This window comes from Dreissena polymorpha, chromosome 9, assembly GCF_020536995.1.
Source record: "Dreissena polymorpha isolate Duluth1 chromosome 9, UMN_Dpol_1.0, whole genome shotgun sequence".
Classification (NCBI taxonomy): Eukaryota; Metazoa; Mollusca; class Bivalvia; order Myida; family Dreissenidae; genus Dreissena; species Dreissena polymorpha.
In genome coordinates, this window is record NC_068363.1 from 80,024,579 (window position 1) to 80,043,195 (window position 18,617).

Consider the following 18,617-nt stretch of genomic DNA (forward strand, 5'->3'; position numbering starts at 1 on the left):
ATATAGTGGGTCATTGCTTGATCATGGTAAAAATTGATATCGAACTTCAACTATTTAATATGTAATATAGAAGGAAATTAATTGCGCATGCGTTACCTGTAAGGCAGTAGTGTAATGGCGGACGCGGAGAGTTTTCAGGGGAGATAATTGGGTAATGACTAAATTCTGGGACGATCTATAACAATGGAGTCATTAACCACACTGGGTGGCAGATGGCAGTCTGGTTAATAAACACGATGGTGCCACCATGTCGTCTCTTTCTGTTAGTATTAAGGTCGCCGTGGTTTAATGGATGGATATGGTGTCCGCCCAGCGACCGGGAGGTCACGGGTTCGATCCCGCTGTGGGAGCGTTCTTTCGATCTCCCATATAGACACCAAGTACTGGTTCTAGGCCCAGGAAACGGACTCGAGAGCATTTAAAATAAGTAGGAATTACTTTCTATGCAATCGAGCTAAAATAAATTGGTTTAAACTAACACTGGAGGTCGTTCTGGATCATGCGCAGTGGTGCCCGACAACGTCATCGGGGAAAATAGCGGCGGAAATTGCCGAACGCATTACGGAAACTCCCGATCATCAAAGTCATCGTTTTTTACCTCTAAATATATATAAAAAAAAAATTATTTCAATGTTATTATACGGTATTCCTTTACAAAATATGATTTTTAAGTCAGAATACTTCAGGTGATCTTGAAGTTACAATAAATATTTTGTTCCGATGTATTTGGCTCTGTAATTTTGTACATTACTCATGAAAGTGTGCGATGTTTGTATGCGTTAGTTTGAATTTTACAAGAATTATTTTTTGATTTGTATTGTGTTTTTTTCTTAAAAAATACTCACTTACCATATCTATTGATGCTATTTATATTTTACTAAGTTTTATACAAATGTATATCAACAAGTCAACCTATCGCAAACATTTACATCCGATTTGTGGTTAACCGCTGTTTAAAAGGTTTGTGCAATTGTTCGTAGAAAGTAAAACTAGCATTATTCCAACTGAACTTTAAAATCTGTTTTAAACATTCTAAATAGTAATGTTATCAAAGGTCGAGCATCGTTTCGTCATATGTATTGCCCTTCAAATATTCCTCCATACATCAATGTGCGCTATGAATCGTTCGTCATCTTCATTTCTTTATAAGAACGCCCTTTATATAAGCAATCACGTCTTTGTGGTGCAGTATGGCCAAATGTTCGACACCGTGGAAGGTTTTGTGGTAAACCGTCTGATTCTGTTGGTCTCGCAAACGAAGACAGCCGAGGAGGCTGCGAATGTTCACGGTGCCGTCTCCGTTGTCCTTCACATATTTTGGATTCTTCTTTAGCCACGTGCTTTTATCATACAAGAACCTACCGGCCGTAGGAAAATCCACGCCGTGTAAGCAATGCATTTCAACCTGCGGGGCCTGAAGAGGGTTGACCAGACCCTTAGTGTCTTCCCACGTCATGTAACCTACATATGTAAGGAAACACTAAGTGGTTGTTTTTTATTGCTCAATATGTCGTCGTCGGCCCAGGTACTACTTACATGTACACTTAAAGGGGCATTTTCACAGATTTGGGCATGTATTGAAGTTTTTCATTTAATGCTTAATATTGATATATGTTAACATTGAGTCTAAAAATCTCCATTAAAAAAAACAAGAATTCAATTAAAGAATTACAAAAAGTAACCCTCAACGGGGCTCGAACCACTGACCCCTGGAGCCATGGAGCAAAAGTCTACCACTCTATCCACTAGACCATCCACTCTCATACCATGACAAATGTATATTTTACTTTATATATGCAATCCGCGTAGTATCAAAATATACAACGACTACAACATAATTTTCCAAATTATTCAATCGTTTCGCGTTGCAACGCTTTATAATTTTCCGGGTTTTAAATCGTCAAAAGAAGTACATAATGGATATTTTAGAGCATGGGAAATGTTCAGTGTTTCTGTTTCCTGACACATATCATAACTTCAAGGAAAATTTGCGAATCTGAAACAATTTTATTAAATTTTTTCGATTTACCAAAGCGTGAAAATGCCCCTTTAAGTATACTATAATGTACGAAAAATACACTTAAAGGCACCTAACCATACTCCGGGGTACTTTTTAGTCTATTTCCGTACCCCGGGTACTTTGTAGTATACTTAAGAGTACACGTGGTACCTTTAAACAGTACTTGGTCGACAATGGCCAATCGAGCGTTATTATAAGAAGGGATACGGCCAGACGAGGAATACGTCTATGATATTAAAGAGAAGGAGAATACCTCGGGGTACTTTTTAGTCTATTTCCGTACCCCGGGTACTTTGTAGTATACTTAAGAGTACACGTGGTACCTTTAAACAGTACTTGGTCGACAATGGCCAATCGAGCGTTATTATAAGAAGGGATACGGCCAGACGAGACATACGTCTATGATATTAAAGAGAAGGAGAAAGTTTAACAGTTTCATGTACATTTCCTATAATATGACAAATCCAAATAGATTGTCTCTATTGACTTTATTTGTTATCGGTTAGTGACAAATAAATACATTTTCAAAAGATATTTCACTTCCGACTAGAGTAGCAGCATAAGGGTGCGAACAATTGATCATTTTTTACATACTTTACGTAGGCGGATTTCAAGAGACGATGACAGTTACACTTCATTAAGTATATAGCTGGGGTTCCCAAACAAGATGAAACCAGCTTACGACAAAGCATAATTTTAGTAATGATTAGAATCATTTAATTATTGAAAAGACTCACATGCTTGTACTTGTTGTTTTGTTGTTGCAAGTTCTCGTTTAAGAATGTCTTTATTTTAATGACATCGTTCCGTCTATTCTACTGTCATAAAAGCATTCTACCTCACGCGATGAAAGAGCTATTATTGAGCAAATCGCCCCATTGGTGCAAGAAGGTACCATGTGGCATTTAAATTAGAAGGCACGTGATACCTTTTTGCACCAAAGGGGCGAAATGTAAACCTACCAGTCTCATAGTCAATATCCTTGAAGAGCTGCTTGTAATCTCTGACCGTGTAGTTTCGGGCAGGGGAGACTACCAGCACCTCATCGGGCTTCCAGAACTCATCAGAGGGCATGAGCCAGGCGGTACTTGTCATGCTCCGCTGCATACGGCGAGCTTTCAGAGGGCTTATCAGCGGAATGTGCAGATTGTCACCTGTACAACAATTTGAGACTTTCGATTGTGCAGTAATACACTATTAATGGTAAACAATGTATAGAACAGCAACAAGGCTCAACAAAATTGAAGGTAACAGTGTTTATTACGTCGTTATTTTACGAGCTCATAATCTTGACTGTTATAATTGGGTACAGGATCTCGTCGCTTCGTGTGGTTCACATTTACACGTACATGGATGTAAACATACCGGTAAGTAGTGCTAACTAGCTTTTGAAATAGCTGTTTCAAACATATTTTCTTCAGAATTTCACCTAGTGCATAAAACACAGTTTTAAGGCTGCTTTTGGCAATGTGAAATCCGAAGTAGTAAAGATCGCCGTGGCGTAGTAAGATCGCCGTGGCGTAGTGGATATGGTGTCCGCCTAGCGATCGGGAGGTCACGGCTTCGATCCCCACTGTGGGAGCGTTCTTTAGATCTTCCCCATAGACACCAAGGAAACGGACTCGAGAGCGTTTCATATAAACTTAGGCTTGTTACGCAATCGAGCTTAAATAAATAGGTTTAAATAATAAAAAAAAATTATTAAGCCGAAAATTCAATGTGTACAACATTCATGACCACGGTTATGCTCCACGCAATGTGAATTGTTTTCACCGATTTCAGATGTATTCAAGGATTTACTCTTAGCTCTTAAGATATCCCACTGCTAGAGAAACTGTCTTTTATGTTGTAAGATTTTTGCAAATGCATTTCAATAACTTGAGATATTGGCAAAACTAATCTTCTTAAAGGTATGTTCACATTCTGTCCTGCCCGCGTGTAAACCCTTGTGAACCCGTTGATCCTGCACCATGATAATAGAGGCATTCTATGTCTGTAGGCGAAACCTAGGCCGGTACTCATCAACCAGTTATTTGTTTAAGAATAATAAATTAGTCGTGTTCTGAGAAAACTGTCATAATGCATGTGCGTAAAGTGTCGTCCTAGATTAGCCTGTGCAGTCCGCACAGGCTAATCAGGGACGACACTTTCCGCCTAAATTGGATTTTTGCTAAGAAAAGACTTCATTTCAACGAAAAATGTCATACAAGCGGAAAGTGTCGTCCCTGATTAGAGGACTGCACAGGATAATCTTGGACGACACTTTACGCACATGCATTATGCACAGTTTTCTCAAAATGCGACTCATATATACAGGATACAATGCTGCTTATATCATTACCATACTGCTTTTTAACAAATAATAATACAATTAAAGGTGCTAACTGCCACACTTGACTTTATGACCATTATGTGACTTTTAATTGTTATATTACATAAACGTTTTCAGAATATTCTTTATGTTGAAACTGGAGTCTAAGAATCGGTTGGGGAAAACAGGTCCAGTGCCCGCTTATCATAGTGGCTCGGTTATTATTGACATATGACGTACACGTGATCCCTGTCAGTATAGTGTTACTGTAGTAACATAAGGAAACTAATAATAACGGTTGTTGAGATTGTAAAACGAAGAATATACATGTATATTAATTTTTTCCATTTTAAGTACAACGGTTCGTGATTGTAATAAATTATTTGTCAGAAACGTCCACTCTACCGGTTATCATCAGACGAATCGGTTTGAGTGCGCCGCCCCAGACCCCGGCCAGTGAGATAAAGCCCATAATAAACTTGTCCTTCCACGCCTGAGTCATGTGATTCAGTAAGTACAGGGTGACAGGGCTGCCCATGCTGTGGGTTATCATGTAAACCCGCTGGTGGTTGTTGTTGTAGTACGCCCTCTCTATCAACTGCTGGAGGGCGGTCAGATAACCGTTCAGTTCATCTGCGTTACACATATTGAATGTTTTTCAATTTAAATAAGTCTGGCTCTGGGAAAACGGGACTTAATGCATGTGCAGTCTGCACAGGCTAATCAAGAACGACACTTTCCCAATTTACTGGATTTTTGTAAAGAAGAGACTTCCTTTAAACGAAAAATAACGTAAACGGGGAAAGTGTCATCCCTGATAAACATGTGCGGACTGCCATGCTAATCATGGGAGACACCGTACGCACATGCATTAAGCCCTTTTTATGCCTTACGTCTAGAAAAAAGGCCTTGGAAAACAGCGTTGACCCAGATGAGACGCCGCATGATGCGGCGTCTCATCAGGGTCTGCTCTGTTTGCTTTAAGGAATTTCTGTAAGAAATATTCTTAATATAGAAATATATATACTAGGCATCCCTAATTTTGGAAATAAATTGATCCAATTTTGAAGGATGGGACAGTCCAATAGGCATAAATGAGTTAAATCCCCTTTCCCGAGCCAGGCTCCCATCCGAGTTTGTTCCATGTATTACACGCATTGTATTCCGTTATCAATATTTATATCACATGCATGACCTTCGGAAAACATTTAATGTGAATTACAATGGCATCAGTCCATAATGAGTGTGAACGAAAATGACGTTTAATTTATTGGTTGAAATAAATAATTGACAACTATATCGATTATAATCTAAATTTTTATTTACGTTTATGTTCGACAAGAATTGGTATGAATTTAGTTTTTAAACTTTCAAGGGCTCGATTTTTTTCCGGAATCAGTACTTGATATTCAAAAAACAAAATGAACAAAATGTGTTTAAACGAATTCAATGCGGTTTTGTATCTAGGGCGGAAAGATTCCATATAAACAACATTACGGGTAAGTCGAACGTTTTCTGGTCGAATGTTTTGTGTACAGAATCAGAATCTGAACTTCTTCTTACTAGGCGCTTTTCTGAAGTCGTACGGAGCTCCAAACACCGAAACGTTCCTCTTGTATCCCCATTCTACCATGGCCTGTACAATGTCGTTGAAGTACTTTGCTGAATAGAAAGCAGCAATAATGCGTGTAAAATTTACAAAAGCATGCCCAAGTATGGTCACAATATATGGCAATTATCACAAGATATAATTATACTAATTTATTTGGCTGCAAAGGATGCGATGTACATGCATTATAAACAATACATGTATATACCCGATAATGATTAATGTGAATAGCAATAATCATCATTTGTAACGTTATTTATTAAAGATTGGACATAAGTAGACCAAAGATATGCATGGTAAATTTTGTCCGTTAGATGCGCTTGCTCGACACGTATTTATCTCGCTCCTCTGTTGGTTGCTTTAAAATGTTGAAACAAATTGAAATTATGGATATTAAATACAAACTATTTATTAAACTACGGTTTTCGTTAGGGAGATGACCTACTCAGAGGGATTTTTACACTGTCCAGATACTCCACAGTTTCAGTAGTGCCAAAGCCTGGGATCATGGTTTCCACTCCCGGAGAGTTCTTGGTGGTCCTCGTAACGTTGTCATACTCAAGCCTGGAACCAATCAACACGTTTTATGGACGTTTCTATAATGTCTCTCAAAGATTATTTGAGCCTCTTTTTTTGGAAAACTTTGCTTTAAGCATGTTCGTAAAGTGTCGTCCCAGATTAGTTTGTGCAGTCCGCGCAGGCTTATCAGGGAAGACACTTGCCGCTTTTATGAAATATTTCTTGTAGCGGACGTCTCTACCAAACAAAAATCCTGTTGTGTGCGAATTACACAGGCTACTGGGAAAACACTTTACGCTCATGCAGTAAGCCCAGTTTTACCAGAGCGCCGCCCATTTATCTGCTATATCATCCAATAATCGCACTTGGTCATCGGCTATTAAGGGGATAAGCTTTTTTTTATATAAAAAAGAACACTTGTATTTAGTTTGTATATTGTATAAATCGATTGTGGTTATGCATGTGATTAAACAATTGCTGCGCATGTTTTTTTAACTTTTCGTGGCAATCCTCCGATCCGTGAATTGCATGTTGGTGTCAAGTGTTGCACAATACAGCCAATTAATAACAAATACATTGCAATACGTTAAAGTGCTTTAAAAGCTAAAAACAACAACACAATAAAAACAATCAATCCACATTTCATGTACATCATTAAATTGTACGGAGTGTATCATGGTTAAAAAAAAATACTGTTATGTTTTCTTTTAAATATCTATTTTTTAGATACATATTTTAAAGATAAACTATTTGGAACAATCGGTTAAGACTGAAGAAAGATGTGATTAAAATTAAAAAACACACAAAAACATAACTGAGCATTTTATGTGAATTGGTCATATTGTTTTCTGTCTGATATCTAATTCGTTTTAAAGCCTATGTGATATAATTTTTAACTGTAACCGCTAACAAAACATGCGAACCGTTTAGAACAAATTGAAACTTAAATGTTGATGCTATGCATATACACCGTTTAAACCAGATCATCTAAAAACAATTGACAGCACACTGGTACAATTAAAATCTAAATATGGTCAATAAAGAACAACCAACCATAATAAGTCTATCAAACAAATGAATAAAAAAGAACAGTGCACCAAACATTAGGGAAACAAATAAGAACGCGTTACCTCATGTTATCTACGAAGCAGTTTATCCACAAAGGTGTGAGTTCTTTCATATCAAGCCAGAGGTCTGTAAAGGTTTGTGTTTGCTTCTTGCAGTAAGGGGCAACCTTATGTGGTTTGTTGAGTCTTGCTCGTATTTGACTGCCACCATCTCCAGGGACTGCCAAATGGAATGCGTGATGTGATATATACGATTTGAGAACGCTATTTTTTCGGCATAGCTGTTGACCTTACCTGACCTGTGTAAGTGTCCAATAAAATTCAAATACAATTTCCCGCGGCTGATTTGAGTATACCACCAGAACATTGGAAACATGTCCGCGTCTTTGTTTAACTGCATGAAACAATTGTATCTCTAATGAAAAGGCTTAATAGATAGAACAGTTTTACACTCAACTCTCGAAATCAATACAGTTTGTGCGTGCACCTTTTATTTTCAGAGGATTGCCAGCGCAATAGCGTTTGTACTTAAAGGCTATGTTCTCATATTTAGTACTGACTTCCATATTCCAGTCAACATGTTAACATGTAAAAGTATAAAGAGCAGTGGAAGCGTGGCCTCACTTTAATGCATTGCATTTCAACCCGCGAGGTCTCAGGATCAGTTCGCGGCCATTGTGTGTGAATGTCAGAGTTTATTTACAGGTCATCGCTGCGTCTTCAAGACTACCTTATGTGCTGACCTGAGTTCGCGGCCAGTAAAATAATCGTTGTATAATATAGACGCTATTGCGTGAACTAGGTGAATTGGAATTTTCTTTAGACCAGAAATATGTTAAACGAAGATATTCAGCGATATAATTATGGTATGTCAATAATAGATTCTTAATGTGTTTTCAACAATACCATGATCAATATTATTTTTGATTAATTTAACAAGAATTATTCCACCATATTGACTAATTTATTAAGCATGAGCGCGATGATTCTCGATACTGTTAATAAGCGAATCAAATAGCAATGCCCGACAAAGCCCTAAAACAGGTTTGTTCGAAGAACGCGCGTATAAATTTTAAAAATATGTACGGATACTTCGCGTGTGGCCGGTTGACTCGTATGTTTTAATTTCACTTCCATTCTTCTTTTGGTTTTCTGTTTTGTATCTATAGGTTTATGACCAGCAATACGTAATAGTGTGAAATAAGCCACATGTCCAACCACAATCAACGCCGTATATCTTTTTTAAATATATTTCTTGTTGCACTTGACACCATTCAGTTACGGCCAAGTATTGCCCGCTTAATCCTTGTAGTTATGCATCGTTCTGGCTTGGTTTCCTGTTATGATCACAGCGCGGCAACCATAATGCTACGTTTACACTATCACGATTGGCGTCGCGATTTACATCATGATCTTAATCGTGAAAGATCGCGGTAATCCCATCAGATCTTATCAGATTTTGTAGTCATTGTTGTAGATCGTGTTATTTGTGTACAATTTATAAACAGTACAGCAAATGTCTACGATTTACACGATGATATACGCTTAATTGTTAATCGAGATCATAGTATCCAATCGTATAGTTTCGTGATTAAAGCGCGATAAATCTGACTTATTCTTATTTTTACATCGTATTGATCGGAGTCGATCTTACATATGAAAGAACGTCTCGCTTTGACGATATTTTGCGACTGCAATAATTTATTAATTACCGGGAAGATTGTCAATCGGGCTGTATTTATATGGTTCGTGTTCAGTCGCGATTGTTATCTTGTACATCTTCGATTAAATCGTTAAAGGTAGCGCAACTACATTCGTAGCATATTGTAACGGATAGGAATTAACCTTGGAAAACGAACGATATGTAAGGGATATATTTAGATAACCGTTTCGGATGCACGTCTAATCAAAAACGTGTTCGAAACAATTTCAGCTGAACATATGTAATCGATACAAACAGCCACTTTGATTCAATAGAATCGTATTTTAGATACTTAATGATTGTTTATTGTACCCTACCGGTGAAACCGGAGGGTACTTATGGTTTGCGCTCTGTCTGTCTGACAGTCTGTCAGTCCGTCACACTTTTCTGGATCCTGCGATAATTTTAAAAGTTCTTCATATTTTTTTCATGAAAATCGAAACATTGGCAGATCGCGATATGGAGATTATGCACGTCATTTCATTTTGTTCCTACGTCAAGAATGCTGGTTGATATGGCAACAGATAGACTAGAAATATTGCTGAAAATGGTGGATCCTGCGATAACTTTAAAAGTTCTTAATGTTTTTTTTCATGAAACTTGAAACATGGAAAAATGTCAATATGAAGATTATGCACGCCATTTAATTTTGTTCCTGCGTTTAGAATTATGGTTGCTATGGCAACAAATAGACTAGAAAAAATGCTGAAAAAGATGGAGTTTTACCGGTAGGGGACTCCATTGCTTGGCAATAGACTTGTTTTATATGATACGTTAAGTTGTTACTAACTCTGAGGATCATAATTACAGGAATTCACAACATTTTATTTGTGCTATGATTTATTTTACGAATGACCAACTGGTGTATGGTATTGATAAGTGCGGGTTTTCTTTTGTTTATGTCTCTTGTGTTACTTAATTTTGCGTATGCTCTATCTGTACAAGTACCCAAAATAGGTAGGTTTATTCTGGTGAAAATGAATGGTAATGTCGAGCATACAATGCACTTATCGTCGCTGTGGCTCGAGTCTAACCCCCATATTATATATAATATATATTAGCCTTGTTCTTAGAAAACTGGGCTTAATGCATGTGCGTAAAGTGTCATCCCAGATTAGCCTGTGCAGTCCGCACAGGCTTATTAGGGACGACATTTTGCGCATTAACTTGATTTTCGGTAAGGAGGGACTTCCCTGAAACTAAAAATACCATAAAAGCGGAAAGTGTCGTCCCTGATTAGCCTGTGTGGACACACAGGCTTATCTGGGACGACACTTTTCGCACATGCATTTTGCCCAATTTTCACAGAACGCGTCACATATATGTTCCGCCTCATTACGGTTGCATACACTTTTCATTAACATAAAATCAGATTAATACGACAGTTGTTGAAATCTAAATGGTGGACTAAAGTATGTCAGCTAAGTAACTAGAATATCCATATTGCATTTAATGTGGATATTTTAAACGATAATACATTTTTCATTACAACCGCGCAATAAACATAAATACAAAGATATTTAATAAATCTATTGACGTTTATGGTCTGATTGATTACTCATTTTCAGTTTTCTTACCTGACACAACGACTTTTGATATGATCGATTACTTTTTTATCATAGGGGGAATCACGTTTGACTTGAAAATGTTTGTTTTTTTATAAAAAGATACTGGGTCAGTCAAAATGCTCTCTCAATATACGGCTTTATCTGTTTGATGGAGAACACTGGTCAAAAATCGAATTGATTTGAAAGCTGTCGGCACTTTTGTGTACCTTTTTCAACTTAAAAAAAGTACAAAGAATGTTCGCAAAAGAGTTCGACACAATTGATCTTCATGTATATGTTATTACTATAAAGTGAATGTAAAATGTTTAGGAAGGGAGAAAACTTTTACAGAATGAATGAACTTATAATGGGTTTAAGGGGGTTAGTATTCCTTCTTTAACGAATTGAATGCAATATAATGTTATCTATGCCAATTAGAATATATCTGGTGGTTACAACGTACAAATCCGTCTTTTTGGGAGTTTAAAACTTAAAAATAATCGCGTTTGTAAAAATGGACGTATACGTCCAGAAATCCTACTTCCGGTTTTTGCACACTTTCAAATTGCATCTTTATGTATTGATTAACATATATTTCATTTCAAGGTCAGAGGTTTTAATGGCAGTATAAAATGACGTGTTCTTACCTAATACCACTGGGTTCAACATGGCTTTACATTGTACAACTCCGAAAAAAATAAACACAACAATTTGTGTCACAGCCATCTCTTTCGGCAAAAAATGATTGTTTGAATTATGAAGAGAAACAACTACAATTTAAGGACATACCTTTGTACAACAATTGTTTGAAATATGATCGATCGATGGGAAGCAAATACAAACGAAAGGAAATAAATTTGCCCAACCATAACCGAAACTTTACATAGCTAGTTTCGATATTCACAGAAAACTTTATACGATGCGGAAGAATTTTGAGACCTATCTGTTTTGAAACAAAATGTTCAATTGAAAATATTAAATATTAAATTTCAGTATTTTGTAATATTTATAATGTGCACGTACATGTACATCTTTTGAGCATGAAGAAGTTTCTAAACAATATTGAACTATTAGCATTAAGCATTGTCCGTACATCAGAGCTCATGCTTGATTATGTATTGAGGGAATTTTTGTCTTACAAAACCGAAATCGAAGTTACTATTTTAACACAAGAGTGATACATAAGTGCAACTTCACGAACGGTATGATATTGGAAATATTAATATAATCATGTCCTCAAAATATAACTTTATTGTTGTTTTTTCGAATTTTGGTTTTGTAAAATAATTTTATTTATGATATGACCTCATTGACATGTGAAACAAAATAAAGATATTTTTTGTTCTGTTCTCTTCAGCATTCGAGTCGTCGCGTCCTTAACCCATTTATGCCTAGCGTCTAGAAAAAATTCCTTGGCAAACAGCGTAGACCTAGATGAGACGCCGCATGATGCGGCGTCTCATCAGGGTCTGCGCTGTTTGCTTAAAGGAATTTCTGTAAGAACTATTTTAAATATAGAAATAAATATACTAGACATCCCTAATTTCGGAAATAAATTGATCCAATTTAGAAGGATGGGAGAGTCCACTAGGCATACATGGGTTAAAATGTCAATGTAATTAAACACTTACTATTTATTTGGGATTGTACAGCATTATTAACAATTGTTATGTATTCAGTACATGTAGATAATTTACTTTTCATGAGTTCAATAATCTCACTTCAAATGTACTTCTTCAGCATAGGTGAACGGTAACATTTGCAGAAACATCGTATACTTTGACATTGTCAGAAGCGCGAAGACGTCTGTAAGACCCACACGAAGAGCGCTATCAAAATACATTTTATAGGCCGTGCTCTGTGAAAACAGGGCTTAATGCATTTGCGTAAAGTGTCGTCCCATATTAGCATGTGCAGTCCGCACAGGCTAATCAGGGACGATTTTTCCGCTTATGATATTTTCTGTTTAATGAAAGTCTCTTCTTAGCAAAAATCTAGTTTAGGCGCAAAGTGTCGTCCCTGATTAGCCTGTGCGGACTGCACAGGCTAATCTGTGACGACCCTTTACGCACATGCATTAAACCTCTTTTTCACAGAGCACAGCCCATATACATTGTATTTAGAGTCAACACAAAATAGTCTATAATTTGTGCTAGTTTTATAACAGTGTAGACCGTAAGAGTTGATTTAAAATGTATACCTATTCTTATTTTTGGTGAAAACAAACATAACAACTTTAGTTATTAGTAAAAAAAAGTACTCTTTTGACATACATTATTTGAAACTAACCACTATATTAATACGGGCAAAAGCCCGCTAAGCGGGCGTTGACCGTTTATTTGTATCACTTTTCTGAAATACAAAGAGACATTACCTTATAGGGATACAAGTCAAATAATTTCTGCCGTCACCTATTTTCGCGATGAAAAATCATAGAGCGCTGGAGCACATAGGCACTTCGACAAACGCTATATGACACGTAGATGCATTCCTCATGAAATAATACGGCATGGCTGTAACTATTAAGTAGCGAATCGTACTCTATGTTATTGTTTAATATGTTTTTGACCGCCAAAATGCAATTTTTTTTCTTCCGGTTTGCCTGTTTCCCGGCCGTAAGCCGTAACAGGCAACAAGTCATATTCCACAGACTGCGATACTAAATTTCGCGTTCACTTTTTCCAAACATAATGTTCAGAAATATAACCCGTCTAAAATGTATTGCCTAAATCCCGACGCATTTAATCGAATAAGATTAGTCTCGAATTTATTTTATTCGTTTAATTCTGCACCTTATTTTTATTATTATCCTCATAAATTAATAAAAAATATATATTTAAAAGGCCTTTTTTGTTAAAATCATTAACCCCAGCGTTGTTTAGAGGTCTTAAATTTAAAGGGAGGTCACCACTACGAAAATAACAATAACGAAATACAGCATCCGGTGTGTATTCCCTAATTCCGGTCGCGAGCGGTGCATTTTTGGTATTCGTCTGCAGCAGATATTGAGGGAAGAACTGTCCTGTTGAGAGCTCCTGGTCTTGGTATGTTTTATTTAAAAAAGGGTTTATTTATGAATTATAATTGAGAACTAAATAACAACAACCAACTTAAATATAAATTGGTATAATTATCCACATAATTAACAAATTTCACATAATTTCTTTATTCGAATCCACATTTGTGTTATTTAAAGTACTGGTAGTCAAAAAACTTCACATATTCACGTATTTATGGTATAGAAATTTCAACATTTAATTTCATGTTCATGTAATTCAGTTGTATATATTATTTTTACTGGCATTTTTTCACTACTTATTAAAGACTTATACCAATTATTATACCATTGAGAAATAAGCATTGACTTATTCAATTTTCTGATACCATAGGAAAAGTAGCATTTAATTTGATATTTCATTTATTTTCATTAAAGCGTTATTTTGGCTCACTAAAGTAATACATTTCCCATTATAAAAATGTCTTCTACAAGTCGCACTGAACATACTTACTGCATCCCTACGCATATTGAAAATAACTCAAGTTCAACGAAAGCAACAAAAGCAAATTCTAGAAAGCGTACTTACGCCGAAGTTACAAAAATTAATTTAAATAACCCAAAGGTCCAAACTATAGAAAATAATATTTGTGTTTCACATGACCATTCTTATTTTAGTCACTCTGTTCAAAAACCTGTTTACTTCACTACTTTTTGTGGTAATAGGATCATTTAAATGTCACAAATGCTGAACATAATTACTGCATGCAACCACACATTGAAAATAGATTGAGTTCAAAAGCAACCTGTTTGAATACACAAAATCACAAAAAACGTACGTACGCTGAAGTAATTCGAGGCATTACATGTCATTCCAAAGTAAAAACTACCGAAATGGAGAACTGCGTTTCACTTCACCAGTCAAATGCTAGTAAAACTGGGATTGTTAGCTGCTGTGTAACTAATACAAGTAAGCAACCTCTTGTAACACACGTAACTGACGAAAACAAGCATTTGACGCAAAGATGCACAACCAAGCATATGGAAATAAATAAATCAATACATGCAAATGAACAAATATCTTCCAATAATACTCTCAAAAAAAAGAAGGCCAAACAACACAGGTACAAGTGTCACACGTTATAATTCAAGCAAAACAATACAAACAACACATTCCACTATTCAACTGTACAATTTAGATTCCTTAAAAATGCATGCAAATTCAGTGGTAATAGAAGGAAACGTTTTTAACAACTTTAATGTGCCAGGTGATGGCAATTGTTTCTTTAGCTGCCTCAGTTTAGCATTACATGGTACTATATCAATGAGCACTTATTATAGAAACATGATTTGTACACATGTCACTGCAAACTGGAATTCATGGCAGCAGTCTGCCATTTGCGGACATGAATTAGTAAATGATTCAGTGGAAGAATATCACTTACAAATGATTGCAAGATGCGGTTGGGCAACAATATGTGAAATTAAAGCAGCATGTGATATCTTACCAATAAACATAGACACATGGTTAAAAGGCAGCATATGCAATTCTGAAACAGGACTAACCTCAATTGTTTACACAAAACATTCTCACTTATCACCACATAACTCTGATCTTAATGTGACTCTTCATTTATGGAACAGTCACTTTACACTACTTTCAGAGAGGAAGAACACTTCAAACACAGGCAACAACAGAGCATTGATGAAACATACACATTTATCACAAAATAATCCCACAAACATAAATACACTAACAAATCCTCTGTCAACAGTTCCAATATTGCACACACAAAAAACACAACAAAGCAAGAATATAAAAAAGTCCAAGAAAAGTGCTATACCATCAAAAGCTGTTAAAAAAGCAAAGCTGAAAATCACTTACGTAAACAGCCTTAAGAAAAACACAAAAGCTACACAACTTTTTAAACAAACTCATGAACACATTAGCACAGCTGCTCTTACTCCTAAGGAATTGGACACATTTCAGAGTTGTAGAAAATTGGGTATAACATTTGTTCATCCTCACCAAAATGAAGATAAACTAGAAAGAAAAAGACGGATTTAAAAAAATGCCTATGCCTTGTCTGTAGCAGTCAAAAACCTAACATTAAATTTTAATCAAATACCACCTCCACCACCAATGTCTCAAAGTGTCCAGCATAACATTGCAATGGATAGCATACGATCATTCGAGTTAAAACAAATGTCTTACATATTTAAGTACTGTAACATATGTAACGAACGTAGAATTGAAATGAAAATGTACAATAATACAGTTTGTCATCGTTGTCACATTGACAAATCAGACATTAAAATGTTCTCTAAACAAAACAATATGGACCCTGGAAATGTCCCTGCAGAACTTTCCCATTTATCTTTAGTTGAACAGCAACTAATAAGCAGAATATCACCACTCATGTATATTCGTATGCTTAAGCATGGTTGAATTGCGGCAAATGGCCATTGTGTTACATTTCCACAAAATATAAATGAACCATGTCAAATTTTACCAAAACTTCCAACAGATATTCAAATAATTTGTGTCCGGAAAACTGGAAATAATGCAATACACAAAGACTTTAAAGTAAGGCGTTTTGCAGTTCAATCAGCACTGAATTGGCTTAAATCCAACAATGTGGCCTACTCAGATATAACTATTAGTCAAGATAGACTTAATCTTCTTCCTGAAAATGGGGAAATAAATCTTGAAACAATCAGCAGTAATTTTGAAAGCACAACTGATAAAGACCAAGGGCCAGCTAAAGAACAAGTATCACCTGATAAAATAAATGGCGATACTGTTTCAGCTGTTCAACTACCAGACGAATCAGTTAATATTAGAAATAACATTGAATCCATTTTACAAGAAATAACAGATCCTAAAAGTAAAGAAAAATGTTCGAGAAAAAATCCAGTAACTATTCCATGGCCAACAAGAGACAATAGTCCAGTTTCAGAGTTTACAACTCAATATTTTTTTACTCTTGCATTTCCATGTTTGTTTCCCAATTGTGTTGGTGACTTTCACATAAATCGGCCAAGCACTTGCTTTTCAATGAGTGAATGGGCAGAACATTTGATATGGTACACAGACGGTCGTTTTGCACAACACAAGTACTTTAAGATCATAGTTCATAACATTATTTCACATAAAAGAGCTTTAGAACAGAGCACATACATCATGAAACAACAGATCGGTGATGAGCACATGTCCATCACTGACCTTAAGCAAAGAATTCAAAATGGTGATAGTTCTATTGCACAAAAAATCTTGTACTTTGGTGCTTCTCTTCGAGGAACTTCACAATACTGGTCCAGAAGAGCACAAGAGTTAAGAGCACTTATTCAGTACCAAATTAATGCTGGAAAAGGCCTCCCTTCATTTTTCAGCACTGCTAGCTGTGCTGAATTTTACTTTGCACCACTAAGGAGACGTTTAACTCAATACAATCTACAAACAACTGGTGAAATTGTTGATCTTAACGACAAAAACTTTCTATTTTCTATTCTTCAAAATAACAGTCACATTGTCTCACATTACTTTAATCTTCGGACACAAGAATACTTTGAAACTGTAATGAAAACTGCATTTAAGGTTGATACTTTCTGGTACAGGTAAGAGTTTGCCAAATCCAGAGGCATGATTCACTTTCATGGACTATGTTGGAGATCTGACAGAGAACCACACAATCTTCTTCATGAGGCTTTGAAAAACGGTCTGTGCCAGTAAGCTCTCTGAGTGGGCACAGCAAAATTTTGCCATGACCGCAATGCATCCTGCCGGTTCTGATGCCTCTGGTAATCCAAACAAGGATCTGTGGCCTCCTCCCGAGGGAAATGCACCCGCACCACTTGAATCTAAAAATCCCCTTTTTAAATTGTTCATGGACATAAGTCAGAGTGAAAATTCTATACTAGAAGACCATTTACTTCTTACAAATAAAATTAACTTGCACCGTTGTTCATCGTACTGCCTCGTTTCAAAAAAGGGGATGACACACAAAGTCTGTAGAATGGAGTTTGGGTCAGAAAACATGCAAGGTAAAGGTATTCGTGATAGTACCGCAATTGTAAAGGATAAAAATGGCTCTCTTAGACTTGAAATGAAGAGAGACCACCCATTTCTGGTTCAGGATTTCCAGTACCATACTCAAGCATGGCGGGCAAATGGTGATATATCCTTAATCCTTTCAAAACGTTCACCAGATAATCCATCAAAAAGTGATATAATTGCAACTGAGAAGTATGTTTCTGGTTATGCATGCAAAGGAAATCAGCCAACTGGAGAAGTGGTTGATCTTTTTAATGCAATGGTAAATGCCACTGATGAAACTTGTAGCACTGATGGCAAATCCCTCTGCACCAAGTTGCTAATGAATACAATAAAAAGAGACATTTCAAGTATGGAAGCAGCATATGAACTGACAGGTTTACCTTTGTTTCACAGCAGTCACCAGTTTCAGTCAGTAAGCATGTCTGGGTCCAGGGTACTGGCAACACTTGCACAAAAAGTACACCTCTGGATAAAAATTTGTCACGGCCTGAGAAAGAAAAATGCTCATGGTATCAATTTATATGCAACAAAGGCAAAGTTCCTGTGATAGCTGGTAACAGTACAAAAACAGTATGGCCATTCAGTGAAGAATACTCAAGGACCATACTGCTTTTGCATTGGCCAGACTGGAGGAAATTAGATGATATAAGAGGAACAAACACTTGGACTGAAGTCATGAACACCTTTGTAGAGTCTGAAGCATGTCCAAACTTTATCAAAGCTGCTATTGAAAGAGCCAAACGAAATCAATCTGATGACTTTGTTCATGAACAACAATGCGAGCCAGAAG

The 18,617-nt window shown here is 36.4% G+C and overlaps 1 protein-coding gene across 5 annotated transcripts in view; it reads right to left on the reverse strand.

The window, feature by feature from the left end:
- Positions 1–851: 851 nt before the first annotated feature.
- LOC127845307 (phospholipase A2 group XV-like) overlaps positions 852–18,617 on the reverse strand; it is a 62,317-nt gene continuing 44,551 nt past the window's right edge. Inside the window, exons 1-7 of one of the 5 annotated variants that reach the window (XM_052376135.1) lie at positions 11,423–11,577; positions 7,590–7,746; positions 6,386–6,504; positions 5,895–5,993; positions 4,737–4,964; positions 2,983–3,174; positions 852–1,461 (exon numbers count right to left, since the gene is read on the reverse strand). In XM_052376135.1, coding sequence (XP_052232095.1) covers positions 1,136–1,461; positions 2,983–3,174; positions 4,737–4,964; positions 5,895–5,993; positions 6,386–6,504; positions 7,590–7,746; positions 11,423–11,501 — 1,200 coding nt within the window. In that variant the 5' untranslated portion in view covers positions 11,502–11,577 and the 3' untranslated portion in view covers positions 852–1,135. Of the gene's footprint in view, positions 1,462–2,982; positions 3,175–4,736; positions 4,965–5,894; positions 5,994–6,385; positions 6,505–7,589; positions 7,747–11,422; positions 11,578–18,617 lie in introns of those variants that run through there. The other 4 variants (XM_052376136.1, XM_052376138.1, XM_052376140.1 and 1 more) reach the window with 4 other exon arrangements.